This window comes from Dromiciops gliroides, chromosome 3 (genome assembly GCF_019393635.1).
Source record: "Dromiciops gliroides isolate mDroGli1 chromosome 3, mDroGli1.pri, whole genome shotgun sequence".
NCBI classification, from domain to species: Eukaryota; Metazoa; Chordata; class Mammalia; order Microbiotheria; family Microbiotheriidae; genus Dromiciops; species Dromiciops gliroides.
The window spans coordinates 4,151,643-4,169,749 of NC_057863.1; the positions used below are offsets into that span (position 1 = coordinate 4,151,643).

At 45.7% G+C, this 18,107-nt stretch overlaps 1 protein-coding gene across 7 annotated transcripts in view; it reads left to right on the forward strand.

The window, feature by feature from the left end:
* Positions 1-18,107, forward strand: part of ATP13A4 (ATPase 13A4) — a 79,484-nt gene that overhangs the window by 21,353 nt on the left and 40,024 nt on the right. For 5 of the 7 annotated variants that reach the window (XM_043997694.1, XM_043997698.1, XM_043997700.1 and 2 more), the window contains 7 exons: positions 6,960-7,106; positions 9,745-9,815; positions 9,899-9,979; positions 11,021-11,090; positions 14,949-15,083; positions 16,562-16,631; positions 16,936-17,070. In XM_043997694.1, the coding sequence (XP_043853629.1) occupies positions 6,960-7,106; positions 9,745-9,815; positions 9,899-9,979; positions 11,021-11,090; positions 14,949-15,083; positions 16,562-16,631; positions 16,936-17,070 (709 nt within the window). The remainder of the gene's footprint in view (positions 1-6,959; positions 7,107-9,744; positions 9,816-9,898; positions 9,980-11,020; positions 11,091-14,948; positions 15,084-16,561; positions 16,632-16,935; positions 17,071-18,107) is intronic. The other 2 variants (XM_043997695.1, XM_043997697.1) reach the window with 2 other exon arrangements.

An 18,107-nucleotide genomic window follows, 5' to 3' on the forward strand; every position in this document is an offset into this window, starting at 1 on the left:
GCCATGCAATGGTGCTTCTTCTTGACTTCTGGTGAACCCTAAACCTTCCCCACTCATTCCTTGAATCTGCCTTCCAAGAAGAACCAATCCCTCATCTTTCCCTTTGGCCACATCCCTTGGATTGCATGCTTCGTTTAGAGTGAAGACATCAGGGTGGATCCAATGGATACCTTAAACACAATTTAATGGCAGAGATATGGCCGCTAGAAGTGGTTGCTGGGCAGTGATGGGTGCCACCCTTGGATGACTGGCAGTTAAACTCGTGTTTGCAGACCCCTGCCTCCTTTCCTCATATGGAAGCAGCAGTGAATTGGGAGCTCTAGGGCTCACTCAGGACTGATCACCATGCTGTTCTGTATTCTCCCCAAAGCCTTCCTCCCCTGGGAGCTGCATTATGAGGGATGAGCCTCTCACCTCTTAACCAAGCTGGTACTCAGAAAGCCAGTGTTGGTCTGTTGCCAGGCTTAAACTCAAAGCTTCCCATATGTCAGTACGTGAAGGATCCCAGATCGTGGGTCGTAGATGTAGATCTTGAAAAGACAGCAGAAGCCATAGCAGCCAGCTCGCTTTCTGGCTAAGGAGGCAGATGTTTTTAAGAATCACACAAGAGCCTGTGTGAAGTGGGATTTGAATTCAGCTCTTTCCCCCTCCAAGTCTCATCCTCTCTGCACTATAGTGCAGCTCCGGTCTGACTGCCATAGCCTTCACAAATCCAGCGTTCCCCTAGTCCCACCACCATGAAGCTTGGGAATGGACCTTCCATGGATGCCTCTTCATCATTGTGACATCAGTGGGTGTCTTGCTGCTACCCCACTTCTATGAGGGGCATTGTCCTTCCCAGGTGACTCTTGGGCCATCACCCTATTGCATGCCAGTCCCAGATCTGCCCTCCTTCATTGCCATGGGGGTGGCCATGGGTAACTATGTCTTAGGCACACTTAAGAGAAAGACTAGAAAAACAGTTCAGGTCACAAGGTCTTGGCCAGTGGCCAAACTGTCCACTTTCTTCCTCCTACAGCTGCAACTCTGAAAACCCATGAAGGTCCCCTACTCTGCCTTCCCTGTCCTGCCCTCTGGCTAATGAGTACAGTCTGAGCTTGCTTCAATCTTGCCTTCTTAAGCTTAATTTCAACTTTAATTTTTAATTACTTTCTCTCATGTGTTATTTTGGATGGATTTGCTATGCTAGAAACTCTCCAAATAAATGAGCTTCTAAATTAGCCTTTATGTAATTAGACAAGAACTCAATTATTCCTAACATTCTTATTATCAGAGCCTGGGGTAAAAATATGCTTTGAGAACCCATGGTTTTAAAGACTCCCAGCTAGGTCATTTACATTGAAATGACACAAAAAAGGCATTTGATCAGATTAAATCACAGTGGCCCGACTGTCCAGACTTGACATTTAGGAGGCTTGAAAGGCGCCTGTCAGCACATAGGCTAGCCACCTGTGCTCTCTGTCGGGAAATCAGCTTTGGGGATTCATCATTAGGTTCACTGTTGAAAGATTACAGATCATTATCAGGGAGGCTGATTAACTAAGTTATTTCTTTAAAAAAAAAAAATCAACCCTGAACTGGAAGTCGACAATGCTCAGCTTATTTCCTGCTTGTCTCTTCTTATTAAGGGCTTCTAAGAGGTGGATTTTTCCAAAAGATAAGAAACCCCATAATTATTTTTTAAAAGTTTTCTTATTTCAAAGGCATTTTTACTCATTATTCACCTACTTCTAACTTTGCCAAGAGAGCCATGACTCTGATGCTCATTTCTATGCAAACAGCATGATTTGCCTTCCCTGATAATTGGGAGTCAGTGGCTGAAGATGGTTGGTGAGCCTCACTGCCCCATCAGGAGTCTCAGTTTCTTTCTTCTTGAGTTCCCCTCCTCGGCACACACTCTGCAAAGGCGCTGTTGGGCGCTTGGGTGGCTCGATTGGCCTGGATCACATGATTGACCTGGGCTGGCAGGTGGGGCTCCTCTGGGTCAGCTTCTGTGCTCCCTGGTTTGGGACTAAGAACCTTGGGGAACCTTTTATCAGTCAGTCACGAGTACCAATTCCACCAGAATTCTCCCCGGTGGGCGAGCCTTCCTCTTGCCCTCTAAACGACTGCCCCCTTCTCCACCAGTCCTGGCCTCTGAGTCCAGGCTAGGATAATGAGAACACCTGGACTGCCCCCCCCCCCCCCGCCCCCATCCCCTGAACCAGCGTGCATGTAGGCCAAAGACTCTGGAGGAAGGGTGGCCTTTCTTTGGGGGCTGGGAATCTCTTCCCTAGATCTTTAACAGGATGAGTCCCTGCAGCGCCTTCAAGCTGCAGGCTTAGGGCTCACACACTTGGACCTTTCTTGACAAGCCTAAGGAGTCTGTGATACAGGCCTGGGGCTGCCCACAGCAGTGGCTGGGAGAGTGCTTTCTGTCTGGGGTAGCTTCCGCTCTCGGCGCCTCAGAGGTTATGGATGAGCTCAGCATCCTTCTCTGGGTGCTCCCATTGCCTTTGGTCACTTGGGATCCTGTGAAATCTGGGCCTTTAGAATTTATCAAGGAACAGAGAGACCTCTGTGGGGAGGGGTTCAATAATTCTCAAAAATGTAAAATGTAAATTATCAGCATAATCGACCATATCAATAACAAAAGCAACAGTAATCACATGATTATCTCAAGAGATGCAAAAAAGGCCTTTGACAAGACACAGCACTCATTCTTATTTGTTTTTTATTTTTTTTATTTATTTTTTTTTGAGGGGGGCAGTGAGGGTTGAGTGACCTGCCCAGGGTCACACAGCTAGTAAGTGTCAAGTGTCTGAGGCCAGACTTGAACTCAGGTCCCCCTGAATCCAGGGTCGGTGCTCTATCCACTTTGCCACCTAGCTGCCCCCACACCTTTTCCTATTAAAACACTGGAGAGCATAGGAATAAAAGGAGCTTACTTTAAAATGATAAGTACTATTTATCTAAGACCATCAGGAAGCATTATCTGTAATGGGAATAACCTAAAAGCCTTTCCAATACAATCAGGGGTCAAACAAGGAAGCCCATTATCACCTCTATTATTTAATATTGTATTAGAAATGTTAGCTATAGCAATGAGAAGAAAAAGAAATGAAAAGAATTAGAATAAGTAATGAAGAAACAAAACACTCTTTGCAGATGATATGATGTTATAATTAGAAAATCCTAGAGAATCAACTAAAAAGCTACTTGAAATTATTAACAACTTTAGCAGAGTTGCAGGATACAAAATAAATCCACATAAATCATCAGCATTTTTATATTTTACTAATAAAGTCCAGCAACAACAGATAGAAAGAGAAATTCCATTTAAAATAACTATGGGGGGCAGCTAGGTGGTGCAGTGGATAAAGCACCAGCCCTGGATTCAGGAGGACCTGAGTTCAAATCCTGTCTCAGACACTTGACACAAGCTGTGTGACCCTGGGCAAGTCATTTAACCCCAATTGCCCCACAAAAAAACAAAAAAACCCAAACAAAACAAATATAAACAAACAAACAACAACAACAACAACAAAAACTATGGTCAATATAAAATACTTGGGAGTCTACCTCCCAAGACAAGCTAGTACCTATAGATGACCAAAACTACAAAACACTTTTCACAAAAATAAAATCAGATCTAAATAATTGGAAAAGGATTAATTGCCCATGAGTAGGTAGTCAATATAATTAAAATGAGAATCCTACCTAAGTTAATTTTTTTATTTAGTGCTATATCAATCAAACTATTAAAAATATTTTATAGAGCTAGAAAAAATAATAACAAAATTCATCTGGAAAAACAAAAGTTCAAGGATATCATGGGAATCAAGTAAAAATACAAAAGAAGGTAGTCTAGCAGTATCAGATCTCAAACTGTACTTTAAAGTGGTAATTATCAAAACAATCTGGTACTGGCTAAGAAAGAAAGGTAGATCAGATAGAAACAACACTATAGTAAATGACTATCGTACTCTAGTTAATTATAAACCCAAAGATCTAAGCTTTTGGAATGAAAACTCATTATTTAATAAAAAATGCTGGGGAAACTGGAAAACAGTATGGCAGAAATTAGGTATAGACCAACATCTCACATCGTATACTAAAATAAGGTCAAAATGGGTACATGATTTACAAATAAAGGATGATACCATAAGAAAATTAAAGGACTATGGAATTGTCTGTCTGTCAGATTTATGGATGGGAAAAATTTAGGACTAAAGAAGATATAGAAAATAAAATTAAATGTAAAATAGATCATTTTGATTACATAAAATTAAAAAGCATTTGCAAAAACAAAACTAATGTAATGAAGATTCCAAGGCAAATAGAAAAGTGGAAAGATTTTTTTGAAACAAATATCTCTGATAAAGGCCACATTTCTCAAATATATAAAGAACTACATCACATTTTAAAAAATACAACTCATTCCCCAATTGATAAATGGTCAAAGGATTTGAACAGGTAGTTTTCAGACAAAGAAATGAAAGTTATCAACAATCATATGAAAAAATGCTCTAGATCATTATTGATCAGAGAAATTCAAATTAAAACTCTGAGATATCACCTTACACCTATTAGAATGGCAAATATAAAAAGAATGGAAAATGTTGATTGTTGGAGGGATTGTGGGAAAACTGGGACCCTAATCCACTGTTGGAGTTGTGAAAAGATTCAGCCATTCTGGAGAGCAATTTGGAACTATGCCCAAAGGATTATAGAATTGTGCATACCCTTTGATCCAGCAATAACACTGCTTGATTTATATCCCAAAGACATTCCCCAAAAGAGAAAACGACCTATTTGTACAAAAATATTTATAGCAACTCTTTTTGTGGTGGCTAAAAGTTGGAAATCAAAGGTATGCCCATCCATTGGGGAATGGCTAAACAAACTGTGGTATATGATGGTAATGGAATATTACTGTGCAGTATGAAATGACAAACAGGATGATTTCAAAAAAGCTTGGAAGGACAGTATGAAATGATGTATTGGGAAGTGAGCAGAACCAAGAGGACACTGGACCCAGAGACAACAATATTGTTTGATGAAGAACTGGGAATGACTTGACTGTTCTCAGCAATACAATGGTCCAAGACAACCCCAAAGGATATTGATGAAACATGCTACCCACCTCTAAAAAAGAACCGACAGTGACGGAACAGACGGAAGAATGCCACTTTTCACTTTCTTTCATGAACTGACAAATACGATGATGATGTTTTTCATGATCATATATGTAGAACCCATATCGGATTATTTGCTGCCTCAGGAAGGGGGGAGGGGAGGGAAGGAAGGAAGGAGGGACAGAAATTGGACCAGAAAAATATAAATAAAAATGTTTAACATGAAAAAAAAATGTAAAGGGGTCTTGGAGCCAAAGTATTGGAGTACTGCTGCTGAAGTGTACATGGAGACCCTCTGTGTCAGTTGGAGAGCTAGGGTATCCACACCTGCTCCTTGAGATACTACCATGACTTCTGTTTGTTTGTTTTTGGTGAGGCAATTGGGGTTAAGTGACTTTCCCAAGGTCACACAGCTAGTAAGTGTCAAGTGTCTGAGGCTGATTTTGAACTCAGGTCCTCCTGACTCGAGGGCCAGTGCTCTATCTGCTGTGCCACCTAGCTGCCCCCTACCACAACTTCTGACCTTGACAATGTGGAATGATGGAAATGGAAGCCCATAATTCCAATTTATCCTGGGTGATTTTATCCATGGGCTTCCCAAAATTCCCAGAGAAAGTCTATTCACTATGCTGGGGCCTTCCTGGGGTTCACCTGCCATTACAGTGGGACACATGGGCTGCCGTTCCCCCTTACTAGGTCACCGATTCATCTGTTTTTGGTCTGTCTCTCTGTCTGTCTCTGTCTGTCTCTGTCTCTGTCTGTCTCTCTGTCTGTCTCTCTGTCTCTCTGTCTGTCTCTCTGTCTCTCAGTCTGTCTCTCTGTCTGTCTCTCTCTCCGTCTCTGTCTGTCTCTGTCTCTGTCTCTCTGTCTGTCTGTCTGTCTGTCTCTGTCTCTGTCTCTGTCTGTCTCTGTCTCTGTCTCTGTCTCTCTCAGCTTCTGTTTCCTCATCTCTAAAATGGAGATGAAAGCCGCGCCTGCTTTACTGGGTTGTTGTGAGGACCAAATGAGATAATGTATATGAAGTGCATCTCAAATCTGAAGACACTCTGGACACAGAATTTCTTCTTGCTCCAATTTTGTTCATGTTTGGTCACTTTCGCATGATTCCTCTTGACCCTGTTTGGGTCTCTTGGCACAGACACTGGAGTCATTGGACATTTCCTTCTCTAGTTCACTGTACAGATGAGGACACTGAGGCAAACAGGGTGAAGTGACTTGCCCAGGGTCACCCAGCTAGGACGTGTCTGAGGCCCCAGGAGGAACAAGATTTAATTAGATTTGAAGCTGCAAGGGGATAGTCTTCCATTCTGCTCCCTGATTCTCTCCACGTTTTGTAAAGGGGCAAATTGAGACCCAGAGAGCAGAAGTAGCTTGTCCAAGGGGCGGAGACAGGATTCAGTCATGAGACTGGATGACCTTACCCTCCACTCCCCGTGCTCCCCGCCTCCCACTACCTGTGCTCCTTTCGGGAGGAGCGCAAGTCCGAGGGTCACAGCCCCAGTTCATTCTGCAGGGTCCCACTGAGAAATACAAACAGGAGCAAGCACACAGGCTTTCAGGAGCAGTTACATGAGCCAAAGGCCACCAGCCTTAAGAAAATGTGTTGCTTGCTCACCGCAAAGTCCTTCCACAGGTAATTAGGAGCTTTTCCTCAAAGTCTCTGAACCAGCAGCTACAAGGTCTGTTTGGGAAAATAGAAGAAAAGCCCCCAACCAACCCTCCCACAAACCATAGGACCCCCCCCCCCCCACGCTGAACCTGGAGGAGGTGATGAGGCCCTTCTGGGCTGACCTTGGCCTGACAGCTTCTTTCTTCTTGGTGGCTGGGGGTCTATTTCACCAGGATGAATTTCAAATATATTCTCGAAAAAAGGTCACGTGGATCTACCTGTCCTCCCTGCACAGTTCCCTCAGCCTCACCCCGGATCACCCCCTTATCGCAGACGAGGATTACGTCATCAACCGAGCCATCATCAGGCCCGATTTAAAGGTCAGTGCCCTCCGGTCTGGGATGAGGCCGAGCCTCAGAACCTCCGCCCTCCCTTGGTCTTGGGATCGGAGGATTCTGTTGGACCATTGGCTCCCTGGGGCCTCAGGAGATGAGCTTGGAGAATCGCTGCCCACCCCAGGCCCTGGCCGGGAAGGGGTCCTTGGACCCCAGATGCCTTCCCAGTTCATCCCCAGGCTCCAAAGCAGTGTGGAGAGCGGGGAAGAGCCCTGTCTCCAGGCAGATTTGGGTTCAAATCCCACCCTTGGGAAGGACTTCCTGAGTGACTTTGTCCAGGTCCCTTAGAGTCTTTGGGCCTCAACTCCCTCCTTTGTGAAATGCAGAGGTGGAGTTTGATGACCCCTGAGATCTCCTTTACTCCTGGACTGGTGAGCCTTTGCCCTGGGTAGAATCTGCCCTGTTGGGGCTCATTGGAGAGCCCTTCAAAGGAGGAGAAGAGTCTGTGTTTGGATTTTTGGATTTGTTTTAGGTTTCCCCATGGGCCACTCTAGGGGTGTGCTGGTAAATGTTTAACAACCAGCTCTCGGGGCGGGGGGGGGGGGGAGGGGGGCAGGGGCAGGGGGGTGGGGCGGGAAACCCCAAACACGAATACAAGAAACTCTTTTAAGTTCCATCTGTGTAATAGGCATTCCCCATCACTTACTTATGTCTGGGCAGTCAATGCAGCAATGGCTCACGCCCAGCCTGCTTTGATTTCTGAGGTGTTTGGGTGAATGGTTCCCAGTGTACATCTGACCATCGGCCCATTTAACCAACTTCACATCCTGGTGCCTGGGTCTCTGCTTGCTCAGGGCTGGGGAGAGAAAGGAGGAAAACCAACCGGCCCTGTCTTGAGCGGTGTGGTGTTCATTCTACTGGGCAGAGATCAGTAAATACAAAAAGTGGCTGAGCAAGTAAAAAGGCATTTGCTGATCCTGAGGGCCATTGTGCAGGTGGTGATCAGGTTGGGCTTCCTGGAGGAGGTGGAATTTGAGATGAGCCTTAGAGACAGACTGCGATTCTCAGAGTAGAGGGAACAGCTCATAGGCCGGTTTTCCCAGAACAGGGAGCATGTGAGAGGAGGAAAGGAGGAGAGGCTGGAGCCAGGTGGTGACAGACCTTAAAGGCCGACCAGGGGCGCTTGTGTTGTGTCCCAGACACACCAGGAGCAAGAGGGAGATGGTTAGATGTGGGCTTTTGGACAACCACATTTACAGGTGTGGAAGGTGGATTGGAGAGGGGAGAGAGTGGGGCCTAGGGAGAGAGATTAGAGGGGAGGTGATGAGGGACCCGCTGTGCCCCCTGGTGGCTGCTCTAGTCGGGGGATTCATGATCGTGTCTGCCTTGGGGTGATGCCTCTTTTGGCCACAGAAGCTCATGAAGACCCCAGGCTGCCAAGGTCCCAGATGGAGAATGAGGAGGGGCCTCTGAGCCCAGCTAGCCCCATGCCCTAGTTTTATAGGCCAGTCGACCAAGGGCCAGGGATGGCGAGTGACTTGTGAGGCCTCATGAGTCTGTGGAAGCGTTGGGGGAGAATCCGCACTTAGCATAGACCCTTGAAGAGGTGGGGAAGGGCCACTAAGACTGTCCACTAGGGTGGTCCAGTGGGAGTCCAGCCTGTGCCTGGGCTGGGATTTGGTGGAACTCTGTGGCACTGTCTTCCCTTTTTTTTTGTTTTGGTGAGGCAATTGGGGTTAAGTGACTTGCCCAGGGTCACACGGCTAGTAAGTGTCAAGTGTCTGAGGCTGGATTTGACACAAACCGTATGCAAAGTAACCAGAGGGGAAGAGGGTAATTAACTGTCCAGGGATCGGAAGCCTGATGCTGACGGTAGGATTTGAGCTGAACCACATTGTGGCCCTTTGACAAAGTCTTAGGCAAACTGGACTCCGAGCTGGTCTCCCACCTCATACATCTGCACAGGCTAAATGCCTTCCTTAGGGCTCAGCTCAGGTGCTGCCTCTTCTGGGAAGCCTTCCTAAATTCCTCTAACTGAAAATGCTTTCTTCCTCCTTAAATTTCCTTAGAATATTACCTTATGGCTTACTTCATGAACTAATCCATCCATCCATCCATCCATCCATCCTTCCTTCCTTCCATCCATCCACCCACTCATCCATTCAAGAACACTTGTTTTATATTGTGCTACTTTGGTGAAATGATTGTTCCAGTTCGATCAAGCTGGCCATCATGGGTTCTCTAAGTGAACCATCAGATCAGTTACACAAAGTGATCGCTTCACCTCTCCTTGGTAATGTAGGGTTCCTCGATGTATTGCTATAGCTCACCTTTTTAACGTGATATCATAGTACGCGGTAGGAATTTCATAAGCACCTTTTGATTGATTGAGGAGGTGGACGACTGACCCAGCCGCACGGATCTCAGGTGTCCTCAGAAGGGTTCCTTTCTCTAAGGATGGCTGCCTCTCTGCCACACCACACTGCCTGTCTTCCGATGCAGAGCTGTCTATGCGCTATGCTCTTCTGTCTGCTCCTCCTTCCCCCTGAGTAGAACATAAGCTCTGTGGAGCCATCCCCAGGCAGCCAAGCCAGAGAGCTGTGTTGGCCCCAGAATGCCCTGGGGCCAGCTGCCAGCCCAGACCACCTGCTCATCACTTGTCTGGACCTCTCTCTCTCAACAGGTGAGGTGTATTCGGGTGCAGAAGATCAGGTATGTCTGGAACAACTCAGAAGAGCAGTTCCAGAAGGTCGGGTGAGTTGAATCCCACAACTGTGCACAAGGTGATGGGTTTTCCCAGTCAGCTTGGCAGTGAGAGCTTTTGTCTCTTCTTTCAGGTGCCTGGAGGACTGGTTCCCTGCTTCCAAGATCCATCTGAAGTTTGGATCCGGCCTGAGCAGGGAAGAGCAGGAGATTCGGTAGGAAGGAAGCCCTGTCCTTCTGGCTATGGGAGGATGATGGGGAGCGTGTGTGCAGAAGCCCAGTCCTGTTAGAGCACCTGCTGCAATGCCAAAGTGTGGGCTCTTCTGGCCAGTGCCAAGGAGGCAGCCTTGGCCCACTGTACCCCTCAGAGGGCTGGAGAACCTCTACTCTTAAGAGGATCAAAGGCTCAGAACAGGTCTTTGCCAGCCCAGCTCTGCTCTCCTCATCTCCCGCCCCCTGGTCATTTCAGAGCATGGTGGGGACACATCGCTAGGTTGTCCTGTTGATTTCAGGAGAAGGCAGAGAGGTGGGGGCAAGAGTCTGTCTGTGGTCTCCATGCACCCCTGTGTGATCAAAGACTCATGCCTGTGAGCGGAGGAGATAAGCAGTGGCTGAATTCTGCATAAGGGCTTCCCTTTTTTCCTCCAAGGACCCCCAGATCCCATGGCATTGACCTAAAGGCACCCAGCTACATTTGCCTCTACATGGAATTCTCTGATGACATGGAGGAGTGCGCGCGTGCGCGCGCGTGTGTGTGTGTGCGCACGCACGTGTGGCACTTGAAGAAAATAACTTGTGTTACAAATGGCCATGCACCTTTCTATGTGGGGTCTATGGGGCCCCCTCCAAGGTCCAACAGGGTACTAGAGTTAAGAAGTCATAAGCCAGAAGCCATAATGTGCCAAATGGCCCCTTAGTAGACATGAAAGAGCCAATTTGTCTTATTAACTGCACCTGCAGACAGGTCTGGCAAACACTGACACCTGGGGAGAATCCAGTTCAGCAGAGGCCACAGCGCCGTTATTGTTCTTCTCTCTGGTATCGTTCTTCTAGTTTCCAGGTGCCTGTTATTTGGCCAGTTGCTGAGGATTCCTCCTCCTGTAGGAGAATTCCGATCAGACTGGGAATGGTCTCTATCTTGGGCAGGCTCTGCTGACTCAGGAACATAGAGAGTGGGCTGGATGGGACTCCTTAGGACAAGGGAGGCAGTGACACTCTTGGATGAGCTTGTGAGTAACCTTCACCTTCTCCCACAGGAGGCTGATATGTGGGCCTAATGCCATTGATGTGGAGATCACACCCATTTGGAAACTTCTCATCAAGGAGGTAACCCAGGGCCTTCTCTCCTTTACTCACTGGCCCACAAAGTAGGCAAATTGGAGTTTTGTCTCAAAAACCAGCTCATAGATCTTTAACGATAATAAAGAACATTATAAGTAGAGGCAATCTTCTCTTCTCATTCTTTTCCTTTTCCCTTTCCTTTCTTTTTCTTCTTCCTCCCTTCTTCCTTCTCTCTCTTTCTTTGTTTCTTTGTTTCTTTCTCTCTTTCTTTCTTCTTCCATACCACAAAGATTCACAGGTGCATTGTAAAACACAGTGTGAGGCATTAGGACTGTGTGTGGATGTGAAATACTTCTTATTTCATTATGTCCATGCTGGATCTTTCTTTCTTTCTTTCTTTCTTTCTTTCTTTCTTTCTTTCTTTCTTTCTTTCTTTCTTTCTTCTTTCTTTCTTTCTTTCTTTCTTTCTTTCTTTCTTTCTTTCTTTCTTTCTTTCTTTCTTTCTTTCTTTCTTTCTTTCTTCCTTCCTTCCTTCCTTCCTTCCTTCCTTCCTTCCTTCCTTCCTTCCTTTCTTCCTTTCTTCCTTTCTTCCTTTCTTCCTTTCTTCCTTTCTTCCTTTCTTTCTTTCTTTCTTTCTTTCTTTCTTTCTTTCTTTCTTTCTTTCTTTCTTTCTTTCTTTCTTCCTTTCTTCCTTTCTTCCTTTCTTCCTTTCTTCCTTTCTTCCTTCCTTCCTTCCTTCCTTCCTTCCTTCCTTCCTTCCTTCCTTCCTTCCTTCCTTCCTTCCTTCCTTCCTTCCTTCCTTCCTTTCTTTCTTTCTTTCTTCCTTCCTTCCTTCCTTCCTTCCTTCCTTCCTTCCTTCCTTCCTTTCTTTCTTTCTTTCTTTTTTTTGGTGAGGCCGTTGGGGTTAAGTGACTTGCCCAGGGTCACACAGCTAGTAAGTGTCAAGTGTCTGAGGCCAGATTTGAACTCAGGTCTTCCTGAATCCAGGGCCAGTGCTTTATCCACTGTGCCACCTAGCTGCCCCTGGGCCTTTCTTTTTTATATTGTGATGTTTATCTAGGATTCAAAACACCACCCTTTGTCTTGCAGGAGACATAATAATTTTCCAATAAATACTCCTATTCCTGGAGAGATGTCAAAGAGTTGTCCCATGGCTCCCACACTGTCCCTCTAAATGACCAGATCAACATCTATCTACGTGCTACTCTCCCATCAGGCAGTCAGTAAACATCGATTAAGTGCCTACTATGTGCCAGGCACTATGCTAAATGCTGGGGATTCCAAAAGAGATAAAAAATAATCCCTAACTCAAGGAACTTACCATCCAATGGGGGACATGACAAGCTAATATATACATACAAACTATATACAGGGTAAAAAGGAAAGAGTTAAGAAATGGAAAGTACTAGAATTGAGAGGGATTGAGAAAGGCTTCATGTAGAAGATAAGACTTTAATTGGGACTTGAAGGAAGTGAGGGGAACCAGGGGAGCTAGTAGGCACACATGAGGAGGGAGAGAATTCCAGGAAAGGAACACCTGGAAAAACATGGCAGGAGGTGAGAGATGGAGGCTGTGGTCACTGCGTCAAAGGGGATATGGGGGCAGCTAGGTGGTGCGGTAGATAAAGCACCAGCCCTGGATTCAGGAGGACCTGAGTTCAAATCCAGATTCAGACACGTGACACTTACTAGCTTTGTGATCCTGGGCAAGTCACTTAACCCTTATTGCCTCGCCAAAAGAAAAAAAAGAAAAGAAAATAGCGGGATATAGGAGACAGGAAAGGTAGGAGGGTTGGAAGAACTTTAAATGCCAAATAGGATTTTGTAATTGGCCTAGAAGTGATAAGGAAACTGCTGGAGTTTACTGAGTAGGAGGTGATATGATCAGACCTATGCTTTAGGAAAATCCCTTTAGTGGCTTAAGGGAGGATGGATTGGAGATGGGGAAAGACTCGAGGCAAGCCAACCTACCAGCAGCTACTGCAATGGTCCAGGCATGGGTGATGAGGGCCTCCATTAGAGAGATGGCAGTGTCAGAGGAGAGAAGGGCATATATTGAGGTGATACTATAAAGGCAAAATCAGAGGCCTTGGCAATAATTCAGATATGACAGAGGAGGATGAGAGACAATGAAGAGTTGAGGACAACTCCTACCTTGTGAGCTTGGGGGACTGGGAGGATGGTGTTTCTATCTGTAGTAATAGGAACGTCAAGAGCTGGGGGGAGGGTTTAGGGTGAAAAAGTTCCGTTTTGGATATACTGATTTTCAGATAACTATTGAACATTCATAGTTCAAGATGTCTGAAAGGCAGTTGGAGATGTGAGCTTGGAGGTCAGCAGAGAGGTTGGTGCAGGAGAGGGAGATCTGAGAATCATCAGTATGGAGACGGTCATTAAACCCATGGGAGCTGATGAGAAGAAGTAGTATGGGGAGAGAAAACAAGGGGGCCCACCGATTGTTATTGGGAGACACCTCATGTTAGAAGTCGTGATATGGATGAAAGTCCAGAAAAGGAGAATGAGGAGTGGCTCAATGGAGAGGTGAGGAACCAGGAGAGATGGAGGTCCCCAAAACCTCAAGAGAAGTGAGTGTCTAGGAGAAGGGAGTGATCCGGAGTGCCAAAGGCTGAAGAGAGTGGGAGAACAATGAGGATAGAGAAAAGATCCTCCCTCATTAGCATGTAAACCCCTTAAGGCCAGGGACTATCTTGCTCTTTGTATTTGTAACTCCAGGGCTTAACACACAGTAAATGTTGAAAAAAGTCTTTACAAAATGATTATTACTCATTCCTATTTACCTATTAGACATGGAAAAAGAAGCCATTGAATTTAACCAGATTGCTGTTGCTGACAGAGCTCTTTCCCCAAGAGGTAACTTGGTAAAGTGGACACGGAGCATCAGTCAGGAAGCCTTGAGTTGGAATCCTACTTCAGATATGTATTAGCTCTTTGACCCTGGGTTTAGGTTTTTAATTTGTAAGCTGAAAGTGTCAGACTTGCTGATCTTTAAGGTTACTTTCAGCCTTAAATCTCTGGTCATATGGCCAATCCTGTAGGAGTATGAAAAGACCCCTTCCAAGGGCACAAAATGCCTCGTCTCCCCTTCTTCGCTTTAGCAAGACTGTGTTGGAATTAGTTTCCTGTAGAAGACAGGATTTTAGTTGACATTCATAGACATTCATATGAACTTAGAGGGTCCTACCCTCATTTCCCAAATAAATTTGCATTCCTTGCCTTTCTCATCTCCTTTAACTATGGGAACAGCAGTGCCCAGGGGCCCTCCTGCCTCCATTCCCCACAACATTGACTCAAGGAATAATAGTATCACAACACAACAGAAATGTCTCTCTGCATTTCTCCTGAGGTTTCCTGCATGGAAAAAAAAAGACACTGGTTTTATAATGAGGTTTCTCTTTGATGGCAACTTCTACTGTCCCTAACTGACCTGGTTACCCCAAGGAGAGAAAATGGACATGATACCCAAAGGATAGGGGGCATTTCCATTAGGAGCTGTTTTTTAATATTTTTTTGGGGGGGGCAATGAGGTTTAAGTGACTTGCCCAGGGTCACACAGTTAGTATCAAGTATCTGATGCCGGATTTGAACTTAGGTCCTCTTGAATCCAGGGCTGATGCTTTATCCACTGTGCCACCTAGCTGCCCCTGCCATTCTTTAATATGAATGGGCTGGATTCAGATTAAACAGTTTAAACTCTGCCATACTCATGGGAAAGAAAACACCATCCTTAATCGATGCATTTTGACAAACAGGCTTACTAACAGCCTTACACTAGACAATAAGCATGGACTAGTTGGTGACTGACCATGGGATGCCCTTCTTGCCATGACTGGGGAGTGTCATTGTGGTCAAATCTTCCTTCCCTTTTTTCTGTGGCACCAACAGGTTCTCAATCCATTCTACATGTTCCAGCTCTTCAGTGTCTGCCTGTGGTTCAGTGAGGACTATAAGGAGTATGCTGTTGCCATCATCCTGATGTCCATCATCTCCATCACTTTAACAGTTTACGACCTCCGTGAGGTGAGTCTCTTGCCTGAGTCAGCCTGGGTGCTCAGGAAGGGATCCTGAAGTGGCATGTGGAAGCAGGGAGATGAGCCTCTATCCTCCAAAGATTGGGATTTCAGCATTTATTAAGTGCCTAGGGTGTGCTGAGTGCTGGGGACACAAAGACAGGCAAAAGGAAGTCCTTGCTCTCAAGAAGCTCAGTCTGCTGGGAGAGACATGTAAACAGCTATATCTTCGGTCAATTAGCATTTATCGATTCCTTACTGTCTGCCAGGTGATGAGCTCAGCTCAGCTCGGAGAAGGTATGTACAGAAGTAGAGACAGCCAACAAACATGAGGCACTCCCATTAAAGAACATCAGGAAAGACTTCGTGTAGAAGGCAGGATTTTATCTGGAGGTTCTAAAACCACAGGCAAAGAGGGGAAGGATGGGGAAAATCACCCTAGCTCCAAACCCCTTTGGGGTCCCTGTTCTGGAAGGTTGCATTGAAGTGAACCTAACTGGTAAGTGTGTTTTCCAGGAAGATGACTCGGGAGTGGAAGGTCTAGTAGAATGTAAATGTCTTGAGAGAGAGTAGCTAAGTCCTAAACCCCATGATGGGTCCCCATTGAGGAAGGCTGCTTTGGGGAGACCAACATTGCAGTGAGCAATGTGCTCTATGAAGAGAACTAGGACAGCACAATAAACATTTGTTAAACACCTGCCATGTACCAGGTACTGTGTTAGGTTCTAGAGATACAAACAGGCAAAAGACAGTCTACCCTCAAGGAGCTTACAGTCTAATAGGGGAGATAACATGAAAACAACTATATAGGAAGTAAGATATAGATAAGTATAAGTGGGAAATACTTAACAGAGGTGAGGCACTGGGATTAAGACTTCCTATAGAAGGTGGCATTTTAGTTAGGACTTCAAGGAAGCCTCTTAGGGACACAAGGAGTTGGACCAGAGGAGGGAGGGCATTCCAGGCATGGTTGACAGCTAGAGAAAATGCTTGGAGCCAAGAGGTGAAATGTTTTGTTCAGGGAACCACCAGGAAGCTGTGTCACTGGCAATAGTGGAAAGGTCTAATAGAATGTAAACCCTCTGAGGGCAGGACCTTGATCACTTTTGTCTTTCTACCCTCCTAGCACAGGGCCAGGCACAACATAGGTATACTTGGTGAGTGCTGAATTGAATCAAGTTGAATTAATTGAGTATTACTTACTTAATTCTAGATTTCTGGAATTTCTAGGTTCTGAAGAGCTCTTTCAAGGGAGTAAAACATGCTCTCTCTGTGTTTAATCCTATATCTGTTTCTTCCTTGATCCCCATAGAAAGGATGATCAGGTTGAGTTAGAGTCAGAATTTGGGGACCTCTATCCCTATCCTTGGGGCTAGTTAACTCAGCTGCTTGGCACATAGTATTCCACCTTGGCATGCCAAGGCCAACTCCTCAACTGGGCATCCTAAGCATTAACACTATTTCCTGTGTCCACCTCTGCATTTCTAGCAATCCATAAAGCTCCACCGCTTAGTTGAGTCTCATAATAGCATCCTGGTCACTGTGTGCAGAAGAAAAGGTGAGTCCCTTCTGGTTCTTCCCATTTACCTTCTAGATTGGAATGACCCAGTCATCCCATCTCTTGGAAAAAAGGACAGAAATTGGGATGTAAATGTTGATGCAGGGACAAGCTTCATCTTCACCCTGTTCCTCGCCACGTAGTCTTCTCTTAGCTTTTGGGGGTGAGCAGCCGTAGCCTTTCCTTTCACTTTTTCTGTCCTGGTAACTGTCATTGATTCATTGGGTAGGTGAGTGGGTGGTGAATGCTTCTTTTGGAAGAGGAAAGCCATTCAGACTCAATATCTGTCCCTTCAAACTTTCAGCAGGTATCCAAGAGTTAGAGTCCCGCCACCTGGTCCCTGGAGATTTATTGTCATTGAGTGGGAACAAAATGCTGTTGCCATGTGATGCCATTCTCATTGATGGAGGATGCGTGGTGAATGAAAGCATGCTAACAGGTTTGGAGAGCCCTCTGACCCTTGTGATCTTGGAGGGCAGTGGCCTGGCTGACTCGGCAGCTCCCTTTTCACCCCCTGATAACCAGTGTCAGTGAGACAGCTCCTAGGCTAGCATTTTGATCTCACTTGGTTCCTCTTAATGACTTGAGAATAATTGTGGTTTAGTGGTGTTATCAGTTCCTGGAGTGAAAGGCAACTGGAAGGAGGATATGGAACTTGGTAAGGAGTGTCCCTCCGACAGACCCCACTAAACCTGTGATGGAGGGATTAGAGAGTTTACATGGAAATCTTTTAAAGTCTCCCTCCCTCATTTCATGGATGAGGAACCTGAGGCCAGAAGAATGAAGCGAGTTGTTGAAGGGCACACAGCTTGTAAATGTGAGGTCAGGATCTGAGCTGGGTCCTTCAGAACTCTTCCTACTTCTTTTGCAAGAAATAAATGAATGCTATTTTGTACTGGTGTGATGATACTTTTGGAAACAATTCATATATGTCCTCGATGAGGGTGACCCTCAACATGGTCAAAGCCTCCAGTTCTCAGCAGTGGCCTCCAAGAGTCATAGTTGAGTGTTTAGTAATAAACAAAGCTCCGGAAGAGCTTTTGTTTTGGGCTGGAGAACCAGGGGGTTAAATCTTGGCTCTGTCAATCACTGTGTGACCTCATTTCTCTACACTCTTCTTATCTAAAATTCAACCCAATGTACCTTTCTCAATCATCAGTAGCAGTGTAGCCTAGTGGCTAGATTCTGAGGATTGGCATCGAAAGGCCCTAGGTCTGACCTTACCTCTGAATCTTGCTAACTTTGTGACCCAAGTCACATCACCTCTGTAATTCAGGCACCTCTTCAGGACTTCTCTCCTACCTATTAGAATGTAAGCTCCTTCAGAGGAGGGAATGGTAATGTGGTCCCTAGAACTTAGCCTAGTGCCTGGCATGGAGGAGGTGTTGGATAAATGCTGATGAAGTCACAGACAGGCTTCAGTCTATGATGTCAGCTACCAAACCACAGATTGCTCACAGATACTCAAGGTACTGT